Genomic DNA, 21,664 nt, shown 5'->3' with positions numbered 1-21,664 from the left:
TGAGAATGATGGTTTCCAGCTGCATCCATGTCCCTACAAAGGACACAAACTCATCCTTTTTTATGGCTGCATAATATTCCATGGTGTATATGTGCCACATTTTCTTAATCCAGTCTGTCACAGATGGACATTTGGGTTGATTCCAAGTCTTTGCTATTGTGAATAGTGCCACAATAAACATACATGTGCATGTGTCTTTATAGCAGCATGATTTATAATCCTTTGGGTATATACTCAGTAATGGGATGGCTGGGTCATATGGTACATCTAGTTCTAGATCCTTGAGGAATCACCATACTGTTTTCCATAATGGTTGAACTAGTTTACAATCCCACCAACAGTGTAAAAGTGTTCCTATTTCTCCACATTCTCTCCAGCACCTGTTGTTTCTTGACTTTTGAATGACTGCCATTCTAACTGGTGTGAGATGGTATCTCATTGTGGTTTTGATTTGCATTTCTCTGATGGCGAGTGATGATGAGCATTTTTTCATGTGTCTCTTGGCTGTATGAATGTCTTCTTTTGAGAAATGTCTGTTCATATCCTTTGCCCACATTTTGATGGGGTTGTTTGGTTTTTTCTTGTAAATTTGTTTGAGTTCTTTATAGCTTCTGGATATTAGCCCTTTGTCAGATGAGTAGATTGCAAAAATTTTCTCCCATTCTGTAGGTTGCCTGTTCACTCTGATGGTAGTTTCTTTTGCTGTGCAGAAGCTCTTTAGTTTAATTAGATCCCATTTGTCAATTTAGGCTTTTGCTGCCGTTGCTTTTGGTGTTTTAGACATGAAGTCCTTGCCCATGCCTATGTCCTGAATGGTACTACCTAGGTTTTCTTCTAGGGTTTTTATGGTATTAGGTCTAACATTTAAGTCTCTAATCCATCTTGAATTAATTTTCGTATAAGGAGTAAGGAAAGGATCCAGTTTTAGCTTTCTACTTATGGATAGCCAATTTTCCCAGCACCATTTATTAGGGAATCCTTTCCCCATTTCTTGTTTCTCTCAGGTTTGTCAAAGATCAGATGGCTGTAGATGTGTGGTATTATTTCTGAGGACTCTGTTCTGCTCCATTGGTCTATATCTCTGTTTTGGTACCAGTGCCGTGCTGTTTTGGTTACTGTAGCCTTGTAGTATAGTTTGAAGTCAGGTAGCGTGATACCTCCAGCTTTGTTCTTTTGACTTAGGATTGTCTTGGCAATGCGGGCTCTTTTTTGGTTCCATATGAACTTTCAAGCAGTTTTTTCCCATTCTGTGAAGAAACTCATTGGTAGCTTAATGGGGATGGCATTGAATCTATAAATTACCTTGGGCAGTATGGCCATTTTCACGATATTGATTCTTCCTATCCATGAGCATGGTATGTTCTTCCATTTGTTTGTGTACTCTTTTATTTCACTGAGCAGTGGTTTGTAGTTCTCCTTGAAGGGGTCCTTTACATCCCTTGTAAGTTGGATTCCTAGGTATTTTATTCTCTTTGAGGCAATTGTGAATGGAAGTTCATTCCTGATTTGGCCTCTGTTTGTCTGTTACTGGTGTATAAGAATGCTTGTGATTTTTGCACATTATTTTGTATCCTGAGACTTTGCTGAAGTTGCTTATCAGCTTAAGGAGATTTTGGGCTGAGACAATGGGTTTTTCTAAATATACAATCATGTCATCTGCAAACAGGGACAATTTGACTTCTTCTTTTCCTAACTGAATAAATACCCTTTATTTCTTTCTCCTGCTTGATTGCCCTAGCCAGAACTTCCAACACTATGTTGAATAGGAGTGGTGAGAGAGGGCATCCCTGTCTTGTGCCAGTTTTCAAAGGGAATTTTTCCAGCTTTTGCCCATTCAGTATGATATTGGCTGTGGGTTTGTCATAAATAGTTCCTATTATTTTGAGGTACGTTCCATCAATACCAAATTTATTGAGCGTTTTTAGCATGAAGGGCTGTTGAATTTTGTCAAAAGCCTTTTCTGCATCTATTCAGATAATCATGTGGTTCTTGTTTTTGGTGCTGTTTATATGCTGGATTACGTTTATTGATTGGCAAATGTTGAACCAGCCTTGCATCCCAGGGATGAAGCCCACTTGATCATGGTGGATAAGCTTTTTGATGTGCTGCTGAATCTGGTTTGCCGGTATTTTATTGAGGATTTTTGCATCGATGTTCATCAGGGATATTGGTCTAAAATTGTCTTTTTTTGTTGTGTCTCTGCCAGGCTTGGTATCAGGATGATGTTGGCCTCATAAAATGAGTTAGGGAGGATTCCCTCTTTTTCTATTGATTGGAATAGTTTCAGAAGGAATGGTACCAGCTCCTCCTTGTACCTCTGGTAGAATTCAGCTGTGAATCCATCTGGTCCTGGACTTTTTTTGGTGGGTAGGCTATTAATTATTGCCTCACTTTCAGAGCCTGCTATTGGTCTATTCAGGGATTCGACTTCTTCCTGGTTTAGTCTTGGAAGAGTGTAAGTGTCCAGGAAATTATCCATTTCTTCTAGATTTTCTAGTTGATTTGCATAGAGGTGTTTATAGTATTCTCTGATGGTAGTTTGTATTTCTGTGGGTCGGTGGTGATATCCCCTTTATCATTTTTTATTGCGTCTATTTGATTCTTCTCTCTTTTCTTCTTTATTAGTCTTGCTAGCGGTCTGTCAATTCTGTTGATCTTTTGAAAAAACCAACTCCTGGATTCATTGATTTTTTTGGAGGGTTTTTTTGTGTCTCTATCTCCTTCAGTTCTGCTCTGATCTTAGTTATTTCTTCCCTTCTGCTAGCTTTTGAATGTGTTTGCTCTTGCTTCTCTAGTTCTTTTAATTGTGATGTTAGAGTGTCAATTTTAGATCTTTCCGGCTTTCTCTTGTGGGCATTTAGTGCTATAAATTTCCTCTACACACTGCTTTAAATGTGTCCCAGAGATTCTGGTATGTTGTATCTTTGTTCTCATTGGTTTCAAAGAACATCTTTATTTCTGCCTTCGTTTTGTTATGTACCCAGTAGTCATTCAGGAGCAGGTTGTTCAGTTTCCATGTAGTTGAGCGGTTTTGATTGAGTTTCTTAGTCCTGAGTTCTAGTTTGATTGCACTGTGGTCTGAGAGACAATTTGTTATAATTTCTGTTCTTTTACATTTGCTGAGGAGTGCTTTACTTCCAATTATGTGGTCAATTTTGGAATAATGTGCGATGTGCTGCTGAGAAAATGTATATTCTGTTGATTTGGGGTGGAGAGTTCTATAGATGTCTATTAGGTCCGCTTGGTGCAGAGATGAGTTCAATTCCTGGATATCCTTGTTAACTTTCTGTCTTGTTGATCTGTCTAATGTTGACAGTGGAGTGTTGAAGTCTCCCATTATTATTGTATGGGAGTCTAAATCTCTTTGTAAGTCTCTAAGGATTTGCTTTATGAATTTGGGTGCTCCTGTATTGGGTGCATATATATTTAGGATAGTTAGCTCTTCCTGTTGAATTGATCCCTTTACCATTATGTAATGGCCTTCTTTGTCTCTTTTGATCTTTGATGGTTTAAAGTCTGTTTTATCAGAGACTAGGATTGCAACCCCTGCTTTTTTTGTTCTCCATTTGCTTGGTAGATCTTCCTCCATCCCTTTATTTTGAGCCTATGTATGTCTCTGCATGTGAGATGGGTCTCCTGAATACAGCAGACTGATGGGTCTTGACTCTTTATCCAGTTTGCCAGTCTGTGTCTTTTAATTGGAGCATTTAGTCCATTTACATTTAAGGTTAATATTGTTATGTGTGAACTTGATCCTGCCATTATGATATTAACTGGTTATTTTGCTCGTTAGTTGATGCAGTTTCTTCCTAGCCTCGATGGTCTTTACATTTTGGCATGTTTTTGCAATGGCTGGTACCGGTTGTTCCTTTCCATGGTTAGGGCTTCCTTCAGGGTCTCTTGTAAGGCAGGCCTGGTGGTGACAAAATCTCTAAGCATTTGCTTATCTGTAAAGGATTTTATTTCTCCTTCACTTATGAAACTTAGTTTGGCTGGATATGAAATTCTGGGTTTAAAATTCTTTTCTTTAAGAATGTTGAATATTGGCCCCCACTCTCTTCTGGCTTGTAGAGTTTCTGCCCAGAGATCTGCTGTTAGTCTGACGGGCTTCCCTTTGTGGGTAACCCAACCTTTCTCTCTGGCTGCCCTTAAGATTTTTTCCTTCATTTCAACTTTGGTGAATCTGGCAATTATGTGTCTTGGAGTTGCTCTTCTGGAGGAGTATCTTTATGGCGTTCTCTGTATTTCCTGAATTTGAATGTTGGCCTGCCCTACTAGGTTGGGGATGTTCTCCTGGATGATATCCTGAAGAGTGTTTTCCAACTTGGTTCCATTTTCCCCTTCACTTTCAGGCACCCCAATCAGACGTAGATTTGGTCTTTTTACATAATCCCATACTTCTTGCAGGCTTTGTTCATTTCTTTTCCTTCTTTTTCTTTTGGTTTCTCTTCTCGCTTCATTTCATTCAGTTGATCCTCAATCGCTGATACTCTTTCTTCCAGTTGATCGAGTCAGTTACTGAAGCTTGTGCATTTGTCACGTATTTCTCGTGTCATGGTTTTCATCTCTGTCATTTCGTTTATGACCTTCTCTGCATTAATTATTCTAGCTATCAATTCTTCCACTCTTTTTTCAAGATTTTTAGTTTATCTGCGCTGGGTACGTAATTCCTCCTTTAGCTCTGAGAAGTTTGATGGACTGAAGCCTTCTTCTCTCATCTCGTCAAAGTCATTCTCTGTCCAGCTTTGATCTATTGCTGGCAATGAGCTGCGCTCCTCTGCAGGGGGAGATGCGCTCTTATTTCTTGAATTTCCAGCTTTTCTGCCCTGCTTTTTCCCCATCTTTGTGGTTTTATCTGCCTCTAGTCTTTGATGATGGTGACATCCTGATGGGGTTTTGGTGTAGGTGTCCTTCCTGTTTGATAGTTTTCCTTCTAACAGTCAGGACCCTCAGCTGTAGGTCTGTTGGAGATTGCTTGAGGTCCACTCCAGACCCTGTTTGCCTGGGTATCAGCAGTAGAGGCTGCAGAAGATAGAATATTGCTGAACAGCGAGTGTACCTGTCTGATTCTTGCTTTGGAAGCTTCCTCTCAGGGGTGTACTCCACCGTGTGAGGTGTGGGGTGTCAGACTGCCCCTAGTGGGGGATGTCTCCCAGTTAGGCTACTCAGGGGTCAGGGACCCATTTGAGGAGGCAGTCTGTCCCTTCTCAGATCTCAACCTCCGTGTTGGGAGATCCACTGCTCTCTTCAAAGCTGTCAGACAGAGTCGTCTGGGACTGCAGAGGTTTCTGCTGCTTTTGTTGTTGTTGTTGTTGTTGTTGTTGTTTAGCTGTGCCCTGTCCCCAGAGGTGGAGTCTACAGAGACAGGCAGGCTTCCTTGAGCTGCTGTGAGCTCCACCCAGTTTGAGCTTCCCAGCGGCTTTGTTTACTTACTTAAGCCTCAGCAATGGTGGGCGCCCCTCCCCCAGCCTCGCTGCTGCCTCGCAGTTAGATCACAGACTGCTGTGCTAGCAATGAGGGAGGCTCCGTGGCTGTGGGACCCTCCCGGCCAGGTGTGGGATATATTCTCCTGGTGTGCCCGTTTGCTTAAAGCGCAGTATTGGGGTGGGAGTTACCCGATTTTCCAGGTGTTGTGTGTCTCAGTTCCCCTGGCTAGGAAAAGGGATTCCCTTCCCCCTTGCGCTTCCCAGGTGAGGCGATGCCTTGCCCTGCTTCAGCTCTGGCTGGTCGGGCTGCAGCAGCTGACCAGCACTGATTGTCCGGCACTCCCTAGTGAGATGAACCCAGTACCTCAGTTGAAAATGCAGAAATCACCGGTCTTCTGTGTCGCTCGCGCTGGGAGTTGGAGACTGGAGCTGTTCCTATTCCTGTCGTAATTTCTATAAAACCCTGACAAGTTCAATTGGCTTCTGCTTGTATACTTTCAGGGAGAAAAAAGACTCAGAAGGCAACTCACTGAATTTGGACAGCAATCTACATATTGCAAATGCTTGTGAAATAATGCTTTCATTGCAGAGTTCCAGAGTTAAAGTTAATTCCCACCCAATAATTTTATAGCCAACTTAGTTCCAAAACACAACTGATATAGTAGAGAAAAATCAGTCTCATAAAAATCTAAGAGAACCCTCAGAAGAACAGCATCCGTTTTTCTGAAATTAAACACTAAAGTTTGTTCAACCACTTTATTGTGGAAAACTGGAAATGCGTGCCCAGTTTTGTTCCAAAATTAGTATCAAGATAATATCTCTGATGACCCAGACTAGCAATTCCATAAATAGAAAAGCTCTTAAGTTTTGAAAAGAAGCCTTTTCTAAATTTAAATACGGCTTTACACTAAAAAATTAAATCTGTGAACTCATCACTTCTACCGAATACCATTCAGAATTTTAAGTCTACAAATGTCAAAGGAATTTGAATATCTGAAAACCTATTTACCTTTCATTGTCCTCTAAAACCAGGATCCATGGCTTAAAGAGCTGAATGATTACTGAATGTAGGCATTTCAGCACTAAAAAGTTTTAGATACAAAAAAACAAACAAGGTCATCATTTGTCATTTGTCAATATCACTGCTCACATTACACAGAAAAATCTACCGCTTATTATCTGTAGACTAATAAACCTATGTTAATATACAAACAACATGCTTAGTATAACTAAGTATATTTATGTTTTCACTGACTACACCGGAATTTCTCTGAATTGAAGAATTTGTATTACAATATAATACGGATAATTTTATAACATACTTTTAAAAAAGATAAATGTATAAATATTCAGAACCCTTTCCTTAGTAAAACAAATGGCAGAAAAGGTAGGAAACTGAAACCTATCTCTTTGTACCCCACCCTGCAAAGGAGGGGCAGAGACAAGCTATAGCAAGCACCTTACATTCACTATGTAATGAATATATCCATTCATATATCATGACACATATATGACACATACATGGGCTCATGCCTGTTCTATATATTTCTACTTTCTCTCCTTGACACTCAATATAAACCTTTAATGTGCCTACTTAAATCTCTCTTAATGGAAAGTCCAAACACCTAGCTCGACATTGCACTAACCTGTTTTCCTGCTGGCAGTTGGGTCTTGGGCCAAACAGGCCATTTCCGAGTCAAACAGCCTTTTCACAAGGTAGCCCAAGAATGTCTTCACATCAGCCATATAAGGACTCCATTTTGAGAATAAACCAAAGCTTTTAAAGTCCATCTTGGATAACCGAAGCTTATAAAAAAAGTCTGAAAGCCACTGTATAGTCTCCATTACCTGGAAGAGACACCTAGTCAAAAAATGCTTACTAAATGTGTACTTTTAGTAAAGTGTTATGACACATTGTGATGAGAGTATATGTAGTAGGTCTTTGACTTTATAAGAGAGTTGCAAAAATATAAAATAGCATATGAGAATAAATCAATGGGTTTCTTTTTTTTTTTTTTTTTTTGAGGTGGAGTCTCGCTCTGTCACCTAGGAGTGCAGTGGCATGATCTTGGCTCATCACAACCTCTGCCTCCTGGGTTCAAGCGATTCTCCTGCCTCAGCCTCCTGACCATGCCCAGCTCATTTTTGTATTCTTTAGTAGAGACAGAGTTTCACCATGTTTCCCAGGCTGGTCTTGAAACCCTGGCCTCAAGTGATCCGCCCACCTTGGCCTCCCAAAGTGCTGGGGTTACAGGCATGAGCCACCGCACCCGGCCAACAATGGGTTTCAACCCTTTTCTAAAGCAGTGGAACCATTATTTCAAATAAATTCTCATGCAAACCCATATCAAACAGAATGGATAAAATCGAGAGCTCCATGGGACACTCCATCATAGAAGCCCGAGCAGTGGTCTCAGGGTGGAGGCCAATGGGCTAGGGTGGGCAGGAAAGATCTACAGGGGAGTGCCTGCCCTTGTCTCGGACACATGGGCAAGAATTAGACTCAGGGGAATGGAGTGAGCCACCTGGACAAAGGGGACATGAGGGAAGCAAAGCACTTAACAAAGAAAAACACATGGCTCTTAAAAATAACGCACAAAAGTTTTCCAACTGTTTAAAAAATAAATAGCAAGGGAAATAAAAAAGAAATGCACAAACACGTCAGAGACCAAGAGCTACACACCTGCTTGTCTGATAAGAGAGCATCCGAAGAGTTGGGAAGCACGGCGCCCTCGGCGGACGCTGCCCCCTGCTGGCAGCTGGGGGCGCAGCAGCCCAGGGCTCTCAGAGTGGCTTTCCAACACTCAGGGCTCAGCAGCTGCTCCGCGGAGCCTGCCAGCAGGGACAGGAAGAGCAAGTCAGCGGCTTTCCCAAAAGAAAGGTTTTAACTTGTAACAAATAATACGAGTACCTTACAAAGTAATAAAAATTAAACCAAAATCCAAAACAAACTCACAGGGGTATCTAGAGTGAGGAGGCCCAAGTAAAGAGAACCTAAGAGAAGAACTGGCTGCCTGCACATATGGTTTTCCTGGTTCCTGGTGACCCAGCTGGGAGTGAGCGCTGCTGAAGCTACACTCAGAGGGGTGGGAGACCTGACCCTCCGACCCTGGCTGGGGAAAGGTGGCAGTGCCACTCTCCTGGCTGGGGGACCACAGCTATCGATGAGTGTGACAGAAACAACAGTGACAGGACAATGGAGACTACGTGCTGAAGGCAACTCAGGGCCTGAGCTCTCTGGAAGGAGTCTCCTACCAGCCCCCAAATTCCCCAAAACCAAGACCCAGAGGCAGCATGGAAGAGCTGGGCAAGTCCAGCAGCCCGTATTCTGAACTAGTTCCAATTCTGGTACTTAATAACTTCCCATCCCACAGGACAGGAGTAATATCTCCTAAAGTACTTTCCATCCAGAGTGAACATGAGAATCAAGTAAGATTCTCAGGAGCAGGTCTGAGGAGAATGATGGTGAGACCAGCTGCAATATGTCCAGTGTGAGGTACCTGGGGGACAGTGACCAGTCTGTGCCCAGTGGCCACTGGGGTCTGGATCTTAGGACAGTGCCCCGAAATTAAGCTAGCACTGTAGAAATCACACATGCCTAGAAGACGGCAGTGACATCAGGGAAAACAATGGGCTCACCCAGAGGGAATGAATGCAGTAGAAGAGCAAAGAATGCTCCCAAGGCAACATCAACATGGTAGCCAGGGAGGAGAAAGAAACCAGGAGGCAGCAGCTCATGACATCTGAGAGGTATCATATTGTTATTCTTAAGTCTGAATTACTTATCTGGGTAAGAAGAAATTTCCTACTAAATTCAAGTCAATAGTGGTCTAGTATAAATGGTTTACAATCTCTTTAAAAGATTTCAGGGGAAAATCCACAACACACACCATATCAAACTTTAAAAGCTTAGAGCAAAACTTAGCCATGCACATATTCATTGAAATTTGTAGAAATGAATTTCCCTTCCAACATTCTCCACCCACCCTGCAACCTACCTCTATAGGAAACAATGAAAGCTTGAAGTGTTCTGAAAATGAGAGACTACACATTTCAGGGCCCTTTGGGTAACCCAATACACTGGATCATTAACTTATCCATTAAACAATTTCTATTATGTAACACAAAAATTTGGTATAAAGCAAAATTTCTTTTTCTACTACAAATATAAACGGTATGAAGTTTGCATGAAAAAAGTAAATACTATCTCATTTATCAAATTTTAATAAAATTACTGCCTAGTAAAACTCCAAAAATAAAAAAGCCTACCCTATTTATTTCTCCTCTAAGCTTTAAAACTGCCATGGAAAATTGTAAGAAGAGGGCAACAGAAGTGGCAGGAATGTGGAGATTGTAATGCTGCTCTTTCCCTTGGTAAATATAAATAAAGTCTATCATTATATATGGATAAAATTAATTTGCAAAAAACAAGAGTAAAAAAATTAGAAAGGAAAAACTCCCAAAATGTCGTAAGGCACAACCTCCCTGCTTTGCCAGATCTGTCATCTGCAGAGTAAGCTGGTCCTTCCCCACCCCACTTCAAGACAGCTGAAAAGTCAAGGCAAAGAAGTAGTTGCATGACTGTGGACTCCACCAAATTCTAGGTGCTGCCTTGCCCAGATTAGAGCCCATTCTCACGTTTAGAACAATAACTGGCCATATTTACAGTAACAATTTTTTGGGCCTTGTTCATCAAGCCCTTTAGATGCCAATTAGTGATTCTAAACTCCTATACTGGTATTACTTTCATACCTTTGAATGACATCTGCAAAATGAAAACTGTGATATTGAATATTCACTAAGATCTAGTTAGTTACAATTAAATGAAGACACTTACTTTGCATCAGCAGCCTGAGAATGTCACTGTACTGGTCAGGAAACTGGTAGAGAAGAAGATAAGTCCAGTGCTTACAGAAAAGATTAAATGGCATCAAAATATCCTCATCTGGTTCAAGGCCCCAGGCAGTAAGTGCCAAGTGAATGGACTCCAGAAGCCTGGTACGATCAGACAGAGGAGGTTTAGTGGTGCTTAACCATTGTTTAAGATCGAACTAAAAAGAAAAAGAAACAAAAAGCCATTTTATTTACACTAGAAAAATAGTTTAAGAGGACAAAAATCTGTGTAAATTTAAAGGCCAAAAATTACCCAGCATTTTATAAAAATTGAAACTAAAATGTATAAACAGGTACATAAGAAATTCAACCCAAGGAAGCTAATTGTAAAATAAATAAATAATAATAAAAGAAGTACATAAAAGAATACAAAAAGTTCATTAATTGGGCCAGATGCAGTGGCTCACACCTATAATCTCGGCACTTTGGGAGGCCGAGGCAGGCAGATCACCTGATATCAGGAGATCAAGACCAACCTGACCAACATGGAGAAACCTCGTCTCTACCAAAAACACAAAATTCGCCAGGCACGGTGGTGCATGCCTGTAATCCCGGCTATTCAGGAGGCTAAGACAGGCTATCCCGGAGTTTTGCTTGAACCCGGGAAGCGGAGGTTGCAGTGAGCCGAGATCGCGCCATTGCACTCCAGCCTGGGCAACAAAAGCAAAACTCCGTCTCAAAAACAAATTGGTGCCATTATGCATCTATTTCTATGTTACTATCTAGAATCTCAGAGGCAGAATTTTCTTAGTTCTGTGTGCTTTTCTTGCAATTTAAAAATCTTACTGATGATTCATTATTGGCTTATAATTTTATACTGTTCCTCAGAGACTCATATATTTCTGTCTTATAATAAGTTTCCTCTCCAAGACCTGGATCAGAACTTCGTAGCTCTCCTTCACTGGTGACAGTGCCACAAATGAGCAGCCACTTTATGAAACTGTCTTAATTTAACAGCCATGTTTCTGGGTCTGCATCAGTTACCTGTCTCAGTTAATAAAATTCAGACTGTTGATATTCCCTTCCAAAATCCCAAACTATAAAACATGTTCTCCTCCATTATAGGCTGAGATCAATCTCTAGGCCCTAAAATTGTCAGGGTTTTTTGTCTTTTTTTTTTTTCACAACAGATCTCACTCCATCACCCAGGCTGGAGTGCAGTGGTGCAGTCACAGCTCACTGCAGCCTCAACCTCCAGGGCATAAGCAATTCACCCACCTCAGCCTCCCAAGTAGCTGGGAGTACCACTAGCTTGGTTTTTTTTTTGTAGAGACAGGGTCTCTGTTTTGGCAAGACTGGTCTCAAACTCCTACACTCAAGCAATCTTCACGCCTTGGCCTCCCAAAGTGCTGGGATTACACACATGAGCCACCGTACCTGACCAAAACTGCCAAGGTTTTGTTGATTCAAAGATGTAAGAGAAATACAAGTGTAAAGTAGTTAAGACTCTGAAATTCTCAACTGGTTAAGTAAACTCATTACCTAGGTCTAATAGTTAATACTCTAATGTTATATTTTAATATTAATAAATATGAAATCTAATAATATTAAGAGTTAATATTCAGAATGAGATCAAAGGCAATTTGCTTAGATCCAGCTTATTCTAAATATGAGACTAATAAAACTTTTGTCAAACACAATTTAGGCATAAATTCAAAATAAATTTTAAAAAAGGATGTACTAAACTACTAATATGAATATTTTTAAAACTATATTAAGTTTTAAAAAGGGATGGGAATTAGGTCCTCTTTACACGAAGTGGAATAAGACTACCCCATACAACAGGGGTCCCCAAGCCCCACCTCCTGTCAGATCAGCCATGGCATTAGATCCTCATAGAAGCACAAACTCTATTGTGACCTGTGCATATGAAGGATATAGGTTGCACGCTCCATCTAATGCCTGATGATCCGAGGTGGAACCATTTCATCCCAAAACCATCCCCCCTACTCCAGTCCCTGGAAAAACTGTATTCCATAAAAATGGTCCCTGGTACCAAAAAGGTTGGAGACCACTGCTATACAACACAACCAATGCTCCACCCCTCTAAGAAGCAGCTGTGGGGTCAGACTGCTTGAAGCTTATGCAAACTGTGAAAAAGTCCTCTCAGCCTCTGCTGTACCTGGAAACAAAACTTCAGAGGTCCTTTTATTTCTGTGGAGTAGGAAGCGACAATCATTGCTGTTTCAACAATATGGTGAGGATGGAATTACATCTTACCTTGGTTAGCAGCATGAAAATCATATCACTGTTGTCCTCACTTAGAAACTTGACCACTTTCTCATACAGCTGTATGAACTCCGCAGGCGCAGCATTGGGAGTAAAGAAAGGAGACAGCAGGGAGCAGAGCCTGCTGTTCTTCAGAATGGTCTCAAGTACTTTTCTGCACTCTGATTTAGTGCCACTGATAAACACCTTGGAAAAATAAAAAGGAAAAATGTCACCAGATTCTTCCCTTACAACCTTTATTTAAGCAAGCAAATTTTTAAGGGGCACCAAATAAGGTGAATCGAATTTTTTTCTAACTGAAAATCTGAAACAATCAAAAGACAGCTAAAATCAACATAGATAAGCCTATTGCTTCCAATGTCAGTAATATTAGAAATTCTGAAGAATCCATAAATCTGATTTGGACAAGCCACATATAGAAAATGCTGAGTTAGGCAGGGTGCAGTGGCTCATGCCTGTAATCCCAACACTTTGGGAGGCTGAGGCGGGTGGATCACCTGAGGGCAGGAGCTCCAGACCAGCCTGACCAACATAGTGAAACCCCATCTCTACTAAAACTACAAAAATTAGCCAGGTGTGGTGGTGGGCACCTGTAATCCCAGCTACTTGGGGGGCTGAGGCAGGAGAATTGCTTGAACCTGGGATTGGTTGCAGTGGTGGTTGCAGTGAGCTGACATTGTGCCATCACACTCCAGCCTGGGCGACTCCAGAGCCAGACTCCATCTCAATAAAAAATAAAATAAATAAAATAAAATAAAATAAAATAAATAAAATGAGTTAACCGTACTACAAGATTTTTAAGAGATTAAAATATTGCGATACTTTGAATCCACAAACATGCAATGTCCCCACCATGATTACTACAGTACCCAACATGGTGCTGCATTACGTCAGGAAAACAAAACTTCCAGGTTATAGATTTTAGTGAGAGGTGTATTTAATACCTCTCAAAAACTAACTTTCATAATAATATATAATCAAGATGACATCATCTTGTTTTAACTTGAAAAAGTACTAGAATATAAGCAAAAATTGAAACAATTGCACCTGCAGGAAGGCTTTCATATGGCTGACCAAAGGCAAAAATAATAAAAGAACAAGACTGACAGGCTTGAATATATTAAAATTTTAACTTCTATAAGATAAAAAATAATCATAAAATTAAAGAAAAAAATGACAAACAAACTAAAAAAATGTATTTATAACACATTCCAGATGCCAGGTTAATAGTGTGAGGAGCTCTTTCAAAGCAATCAAAAAACAAGAAACTCCAACAGAGAATGTACAAAGGACCATAATCAGCAATTCACAAAAGTATATATAAATGGCCAATAAACATATGAAAAGGCATATAACTTAACAAGTACTTAAAGAAGAACAAATTAAAATAATAATGAAATACCACTCCTTATCAGGTTAGCAAAACTTAAAAAGAAGGAGAATTCCTAATGTTGGTTATGGTATGAAGAATAACAAACTCAAACACTGCAATGATAGCATAAATAGGTGCAAACTTCCCAGGGAAGGCAGTGTAACTATATCAAGTATGATGTAAAAAGTCAAATATACAATGTGTATCAAATTCCTTTGACACAGCAATCATACCTCTAAGAAATTATCCTGGCCGGGCGCGGTGGCTCAAGCCTGTAATCCCAGCACTTTGGGAGGCCGAGACGGGTGGATCACGAGGTCAGGAGATCGAGACCATCCTGGCTAACATGGTGAAACCCTGTCTCTACTAAAAATACAAAAAACTAGCCAGGCGAGGTGGCAGGCGCCTGTAGTCCCAGCTACTCGGGAGGCTGAGGCAGGAGAATGGCGTAAACCCGGGAGGCGGAGCTTGCAGTGAGCTGAGATCCGGCCACTGCACTCCAGCCGGGCGACAGAGCGAGACTCCGTCTCAAAAAAAAAAAAAAAAAAAAAAAAAGAAATTATCCTAAAGAAAATAGTCTGGTAAGTTCACAAAGAATATTTACCTCACTCTTATTGTAGCAAAACAATCTACCTAAATATCTGTCCATCAAACACTAGCTCAACACACTGTAATAAATCTGTATCAAGGAACACTACACAGACATGCAACGTCATGATATAAGTCTGCATTTATTAACATGAAATAATGTCTAAAAGATGTGTTTAAATGAAAAAGGAGGTTACAAAATAGCATAAGCCCATTTTAAGTGCCTATCCATATCTATATATCTCTATATATGTAGAAATGAAATATCACGTTTACAAATAGAAACACATATACAAGACGAACTATAATGAAATGTTAGCTATGTAATCAGTATCTCCAGGTAGTTAGGATTATAAGAAATTTTTCTTCTTCATACTTTCTATACTGTCTGCATTGCTTATAATAAGCACACATTAATTTTTTTTTTTGAGACGGAGTTTTGCTCGTTGCCTAGGCTGGAGTGCAACAGCATGATCTTGGCTCACTGAAACCTCCGCCTCCCGGGTTCAAGAGATTCTCCTGCCTCAGTCTCCTGAGTAGCTGGGATTATAGGCATGTACCACCACACCCAGTTAATTTTGTATTTTTAGTAGAGGCAGGGTTTCTCCATGTTAGTCAGGCTGGTCTCGAACTCCCAACCTCAGGTGATCTGCCTGCCTCAGCCTCCCAAAGTGCTGGGATTACAAGTGTGAGCCACTGCGCCCGGCCAGCACACATTAATTTTATGATCAGGATAAAAAACTTCCTACAAAAAAATCGATGATAATACCTGTTCAGCATTACTTCCTTATAAACATCCAATAAATAAGTACTCATTCAATTGAATTTGGGTGACAGTACATGGTTAGTGTTTACATATTTCAAACAAGAGGTTTTCATTTCTTTTATGAAACATTTCATAAATCTGCATGATTACCCTTGCCCTTGTTAAATATCCATCTATGTAACTGTAAGCCAAATAAATAAATAAACAAATAAATGTTGACCAAGGCTAGCAACCGGGACACAGCAGTGGGGAGGTGGGGCAAGCACTGAGTGTTGTCAGAAGCCCTGGGATTCAGTCTCAGCTCCACACTCACCAACTGAATTCTTTAGGCCAGTCACTTAATCTTCTAGAACCTAGTTTTCTCATCTTTAAGATGGGAATCTCAATCACACAGATTCCCCATGAGGATGAAATAAACAAACTGGAAAGTATTTTTATAAACAATGAAGAGCTTTAGTAATGTTATTGTTAAGAACACCAAAGATATATGACAAATTCTGATGTCTCCCCAGACTTTCAAATACGAATAATTTAATCTCCCTTGTATGAGAAGCAAAATTCTATACCAACAGTTCTAATCATATCCTGAGAAGCCTACAACTCCAAGAGGCTTCTGACTTGGGTAAGACTCTGAACCTGTAATGTAAGTCTGAAGTCAATGCTGACTATCTCTAATGAAGACACTGCAGAGACTCATTATCTGATCAAGGCAAAAGGTACAAATAGCCTTACCTGTCCCAAGATCTCAATGCATGAAGTAAAGAACTGCCTTGTTGGGGGATGACGCTGCGTCTCATCGCTGACGTAATCCACAATAGTAAAGAAAAGGCTAATGCCAACTTTCTGAATCCCAGGTGTAGGCTGCAACTTGTAGGCATTCACTAAGGCCCTGTGGGAAAATGTGGGTAAGACTGCGGTCTACAGTAAAAGATTCTATACTCACAAGGCCTTCTTTGATACCCTACGTTTCTCAGGCAATATTCTTAAGAATCCTCAGAGCAGTGAGGATTTTTAAAGTGACGAAATCTCACTTTAAAAATATTTCATGGAGTAAATATATTATCTTCCAATTTTATTGACAACCGATTTTTTTTTTCTTTTTCTTTCTTTTTATTTTTGGAGACAGAGTCTCATTCTGTCGCCCAGGCGGGAATGCAGTGGCGTGATCATGGCTCACTGCAACCTCTGTCTCCCAGGTTTGAGTGATTCTCCTGCGTAGCTGGGATCACAGGCACACGCTACCACACCTGGCTAATTTTTGTATTTTTATTTTCTTTTATTTATTTTCTTTTATTATTTATTTATTTATTTATTTATTTTTGACGGAGTCTCACTCTGTCGCCCAGGCTGGAGTGCAACGGCACAATCTCAGCTCACTGCAACATCCACTTCCTGGGTTCAAGCAATTCTAACACCTCAGCCTCCTAAGGAGCTGGGATTACAGAAACCCGCCATCATGCCCGGCTAATTTTTTTGTATTTTTGTAGAGATGGGGTTTCGCCATGTTGGCCAGGCTGGTCTTGAACTCCTGACCTCAGGTGATCTGCCCGCCTCAGCCTCCCAAAGTGCTGAGATTACAGGCATGAGCGACTGCACCCAGCCAATTTTTGTATTTTTAGTAGAGACGGGGTTTCACCATGTTGACCAGGCTTGTGTCAAACTCCTGACCTCAAGTGATTTGCCCGCTTTGGCCTCCCAAAGTGCTGGGATTACAGGCATGAGCCACTGCATCTGGCCAATTTCCAATACTTAGTAATGATTTCATATTCTCCTAGGGGAAAAAAATCAGCTATAAGGACTAATTAACATTCTCATCCTTATTAAAAATGTTAATAGTTTGCATGTAATTCATAATTAACTTTTTATATAATCTTTATATAATTTTTTTAAACACAAAACCCTGACTTCTCTACATTTTAAAATCCAAAACACTGACTAAAGTTGAGATAAAGATTTCTGTATAGAATAAGATCCTAGAATAAAGATATCCCTTCCAATTCTCACATCTTTTTGTGTCCCTTTCCCAGTAAAAGAAACATTAACTTCTTGTTTGCCTGGTCTCCTTCTCCTTCCCAGGTGCCCCAGCCCAACACACAAAAGGACTCAATGCTCCCCTCCATACACCATCCTACTCTACTGAGGGGATCAGCTGCTGGAACTAGAATGTGGAGTCAGTCACCTTAAAGTAAAGGCAGAGTCAAGCCCACCTCCCAAGTCATGTCATGGTGGCTTTGGAAAGAAAGAGGACACTAAGAGTAAGCCACAACAAAAGCCAAAAGAAAACCACGATGGTCAAATGCAAGTTCACAACTACACTTGAGAGCCCTGATTCCCCTAAATAATTGTGCTATGAACTTTGTTCAGTCATCTGAGTTGACAATGATAAGTTCCTGGGTAAATGTGACTTTGATATAAAGCATAAGCACTAAATCTCTCCTCAACTTAATTTCAATGCACTGTATCATCTCACAATTCAGGGGTCAGCAAATTTTTTCCATAAAGGGCCAGATAGTTAATATTTTCTGCTTTATATCTCTGTTACAACCACTCAATCCTGCTGTTGCAGCATAAAAGCCATAGAAATTATAAATAAATGGGGATGGCTGTGTTCCAATAAAACTTTATTTATAAAAATAAGTAGCAGGCCAGATTTGATTCAAAGGCCCTAGTTTGCCGATGTCCGTACTAAATTAATCTGTGGGTGCTACAGGGGTGGTGGTGGTACAGTAGCATGTATGATTACTATTCATGATAACAAAACAGTAGTTCAAATTATAATGCCCACAAAACTTACGTGATCAAGTTTTCTGCATGTACAGCGGCTTCCACAATATTAAGTGATGGTGGTTTAGCAGCTTCTGCTTGCAACTGCTTCACTTCTTTCCGTAAAACATGAAGCTGTTGGCTTATGGCTTCATTCTTATGCATGCCTTCAAACTAACAAAAATTAAAGTTATCAAAAGACATTTCCCCCCTCATGTTTCTAGAACAGATATTTTATTACAAACACAATAGGCATATGACCAAGAGAATATTATTACAACTAATATTATAATTTAACTTAAAACTCTCAGTTGAACTTCAAGGTGATCGAAAAACTTTGTCAAAACACTGTTCAAGAATCTCAGGTTTTCAAGGCTGGGCACGGTGGCTCATGCCTGTAAAGAATCTCAGGTTTTCCATGAAGACTCAAAGTTAAATTAAATAGAATTATTGTCTTATAAAAATACCAAAATTTGTATCTCTTTATATGACTGCCTTATCAACTGATAAGATCTTGAACTAATTTATCAATAGTTCAAAGCCTTTTGTAGGATACTATGTCACTTATGTTTCAACCCCTGAAGTCCTCATCAAAAACAGACTGAATGTCTTCTACCACTGAGGCTTTCCTTGAAGCACAGGAAGCCCTCCTCTGCTGATCATGGCTCCCCAGCCATAGCCCTTCTGTGTGCTCTCAATCCAACACACAAAACACAACTCCAAACATTCGGGCTGCATACACATGTGTGCCTAGCATTAAAAAGATGACACAGATGCTGCTCACAAATGTCATTTTGAAAGGAAGAAAATATAATCATAAAACAAACAACAAAATAAGATAATATATGGGGAAATGCCCAAACCAACTGCATGCCAAGGAAAGAGCAATTGTCTAATTCCTAAATTCATCAACTTAGGTTCCTAGAAGCTGGTCTTTTATGAAATTTTTATTGGTTTTCAGTAAAGGTGTGAAAAGGAGAATTTATTGAGCTTCCTTAAAAAAAAAAACTAAATTTTTTTCAACTCAAAGGACTATCCTTTTTTAAGATTAGCCTTTCTTATTTGAGAAGCCATCAACAAACCCTTTCTCTGACTGATCGTGACATACATAACTGGTTTGTTTATGCAATTTTAATGTCATTTTTTGGATGTGGATAGAGGCAGAAAAAAAGAGAAGACATCCTGGACCCAGACTGCAACACAAACACAGAACTGACATGACAGCTGTGGGGGATGTGGGACAGAGAGACAGGAAGGAGGAGCCCGGCCAGGGTTGCAGGGTGCAGTAAACTCAGACTGGGTAGCTAAAAGAGCCCTCTTAGGGAAGCTTTGAAATGCAGGCCAGGGAGTCTGGACTTACAGGTACAGCTGAAGAGACCAGAACATTTAGAAGGCAAGACTTCCATTTAGAAGGCAAGAGTTCCAAATTCTACATTCTTCCCCAATCACATGGATGAGCAGTAGGGTCTACATTTTTCCTTTACATGCACCTGCCCAAACCCAGTCTTCAGCCATTGCTGCAATGATTAAACGTATCCTTTATAAATAATGTAAATACTTAATTCACAAACTTATTACCTGAGGCTGTTATGTCACTTATGAGGCCCAGGCTTATTATCATAAATTCTGTATAAAAGTTCCTGAAGAGCAGCTGGGCATGGTGGTTCATGCCTGTAATTCCAGCACTTTGGGAGGCCGAAATGGGTGGATCACTTGAGGTCAGGAGTTTGAGACAAGCCTGGCCAACGTGGTGAAACCCCGTCTCTACTAAAAATACAAAAATTAGTCGGGTGTGGTGGCAGGCACCTGTAATCCCAACTACTCAGGAGGCTGAGGCAGGAGAATTGCTTGAACCTAGGAGGCAGAGGTTCCAGTGAGCTGAGATCACGCCACTGCACTCCAGGGCGACAGCGTGGGACTCCGTCTCAAAAAAAAAAAAAGGTCCTGAAGGGCAGTGGTCCTTCCTATTTGTTTTACTTACCCAGAACCCCAGCACAGCATAAATCTGACAATACACTAAGCACCTATTTTTTATGACTGTGACAATAGTAACTTCCCTGTGTAAAACTCACCTATGTTGTATTAAAAATCTTTACAAAACTTCTTCTTTCCTTACTCCTTATATGAAAATTAATTCAAGATGGATAACAGACTTAAACGTTAGACCTAATACTATAAAAACCCTAGAAGAAAACCTAGGTAATACCATTCAGGAATAGGCATGGGCAAGGACTTCATGTCTAAACCACCATAAGCAATGGCAACAAAAGCCTAAATTGACAAATGGGATCTAATTAAACTAAAGAGCTTCTGCACAGCAAAAGAAACTACCATCAGAGTGAACAGGCAACCTACAGAATGGGAGAAAATTTTTGCAATCTACTCATCTGACAAAGGGCTAATATCCAGAACCTACAAAGAACTCAATCAAATTTACAAGAAAAAAACAAACAACCCCATCAAAATGTGGGCAAAGGATATGAACAGACACTTCTCAAAAGAAGACATTCATACAGCCAATAGACACATGCAAAAATGCTCATCATCACTCACCATCAGAGAAGTGCAAATCAAAACCACAATGAGATACCATCTCACACCAGTTAGAATGGCAATATTAAAAAATCAGGAAACAACAGGTGCTGGAGAGGATGTGGAAAAATAGGAACACTTTTACACTGTTGGTGGGATTGTAAACTAGTTCAACCATTGTGGAAAACAGTGTGGCGATTCCTCAAGGATCTAGAACTAGAAATACCATTTGACCCAGCCATCCCATTACTGGGGATATACCCAAAGGATTATAAGTCATGCTGCTATAAAGACACATGCACACGTATTTTTTTATTGTGGCACTATTCACAATAGCAAAGACTTGGAATCAACCCAAATGTCCATCAGTGACAGACTGGATTAAGAAAATGTGGCACATATACACCATGGAATACTATGCAGCCATAAAAAAGGATGAGTTCGTGTCCTTTGTAGGGACATGGATGCAGCTGGAAACCATCAGTCTCAGCAAACTATCACAAGAACAGAAAACCAAACACTGCATTTTCTCACTCATAGGTGGGAATTGAACAATGAGATCACTTGGACACAGGAAGGGGAACATTACACACCAGGTCCTATTGTGGGGAGGGTGTAAGGGGGAGGGATAGCATTAGGAGATATACCTAATGCAAATGACGAGTTAATAATGGGTGCAGCACACTAACATGGCACATGTATACATATGTAACAAACCTGCACGTTGTGCACATGTACCCTAGAACTTAATAAAACAGAGAAAAAAAAGCAAGAAAAAAAAAGCTCTATGACATCAAAATGCACGAAAGTGAATACTCAAGAGCATATAATGCTAACAATAATTTTTACTATTGGAGAAATGAAAGATTAAAAAAGAAATTACTTGCATTTAACTAGATAATAAATCAATACAGGTATCTGAATTAAATTTGAAATATTTCAAATAACAGACCCATGTTTAATATCCTAAAATGTAAGTAGGACTATCTGCAGTCAGCCTTTTTGTTCAATACGTCACCAATACAGTTAGACTGGGACTACACGTGTCACAGAATCCCCTAGCTGGCCTGGACAGAAAGCAGCCAAACAGGGAAA

The 21,664-nt window shown here is 40.2% G+C and overlaps 1 protein-coding gene across 3 annotated transcripts in view; it reads right to left on the bottom strand.

The window, feature by feature from the left end:
* The window catches only part of EPG5 (ectopic P-granules autophagy protein 5 homolog), a 142,129-nt gene that overhangs the window by 35,201 nt on the left and 85,264 nt on the right, over positions 1 to 21,664 (bottom strand). For all 3 annotated transcript variants that reach the window (XM_033177856.1, XM_033177855.1, XM_033177854.1), the window contains exons 28-34: positions 18,069 to 18,211; positions 16,007 to 16,163; positions 12,540 to 12,734; positions 10,264 to 10,477; positions 8,110 to 8,258; positions 7,073 to 7,274; positions 6,436 to 6,508 (exon numbers count right to left, since the gene is read on the bottom strand). In XM_033177856.1, coding sequence (XP_033033747.1) covers positions 6,436 to 6,508; positions 7,073 to 7,274; positions 8,110 to 8,258; positions 10,264 to 10,477; positions 12,540 to 12,734; positions 16,007 to 16,163; positions 18,069 to 18,211 — 1,133 coding nt within the window. The remainder of the gene's footprint in view (positions 1 to 6,435; positions 6,509 to 7,072; positions 7,275 to 8,109; positions 8,259 to 10,263; positions 10,478 to 12,539; positions 12,735 to 16,006; positions 16,164 to 18,068; positions 18,212 to 21,664) is intronic.

This window comes from Trachypithecus francoisi, unplaced genomic scaffold (assembly GCF_009764315.1).
Source record: "Trachypithecus francoisi isolate TF-2019V2 unplaced genomic scaffold, Tfra_2.0 Lachesis_group19, whole genome shotgun sequence".
Classification (NCBI taxonomy): Eukaryota; Metazoa; Chordata; class Mammalia; order Primates; family Cercopithecidae; genus Trachypithecus; species Trachypithecus francoisi.
Note: the sequence above shows the minus strand (reverse complement) of the source record. Positions and strands in the feature narration are given on the sequence as shown.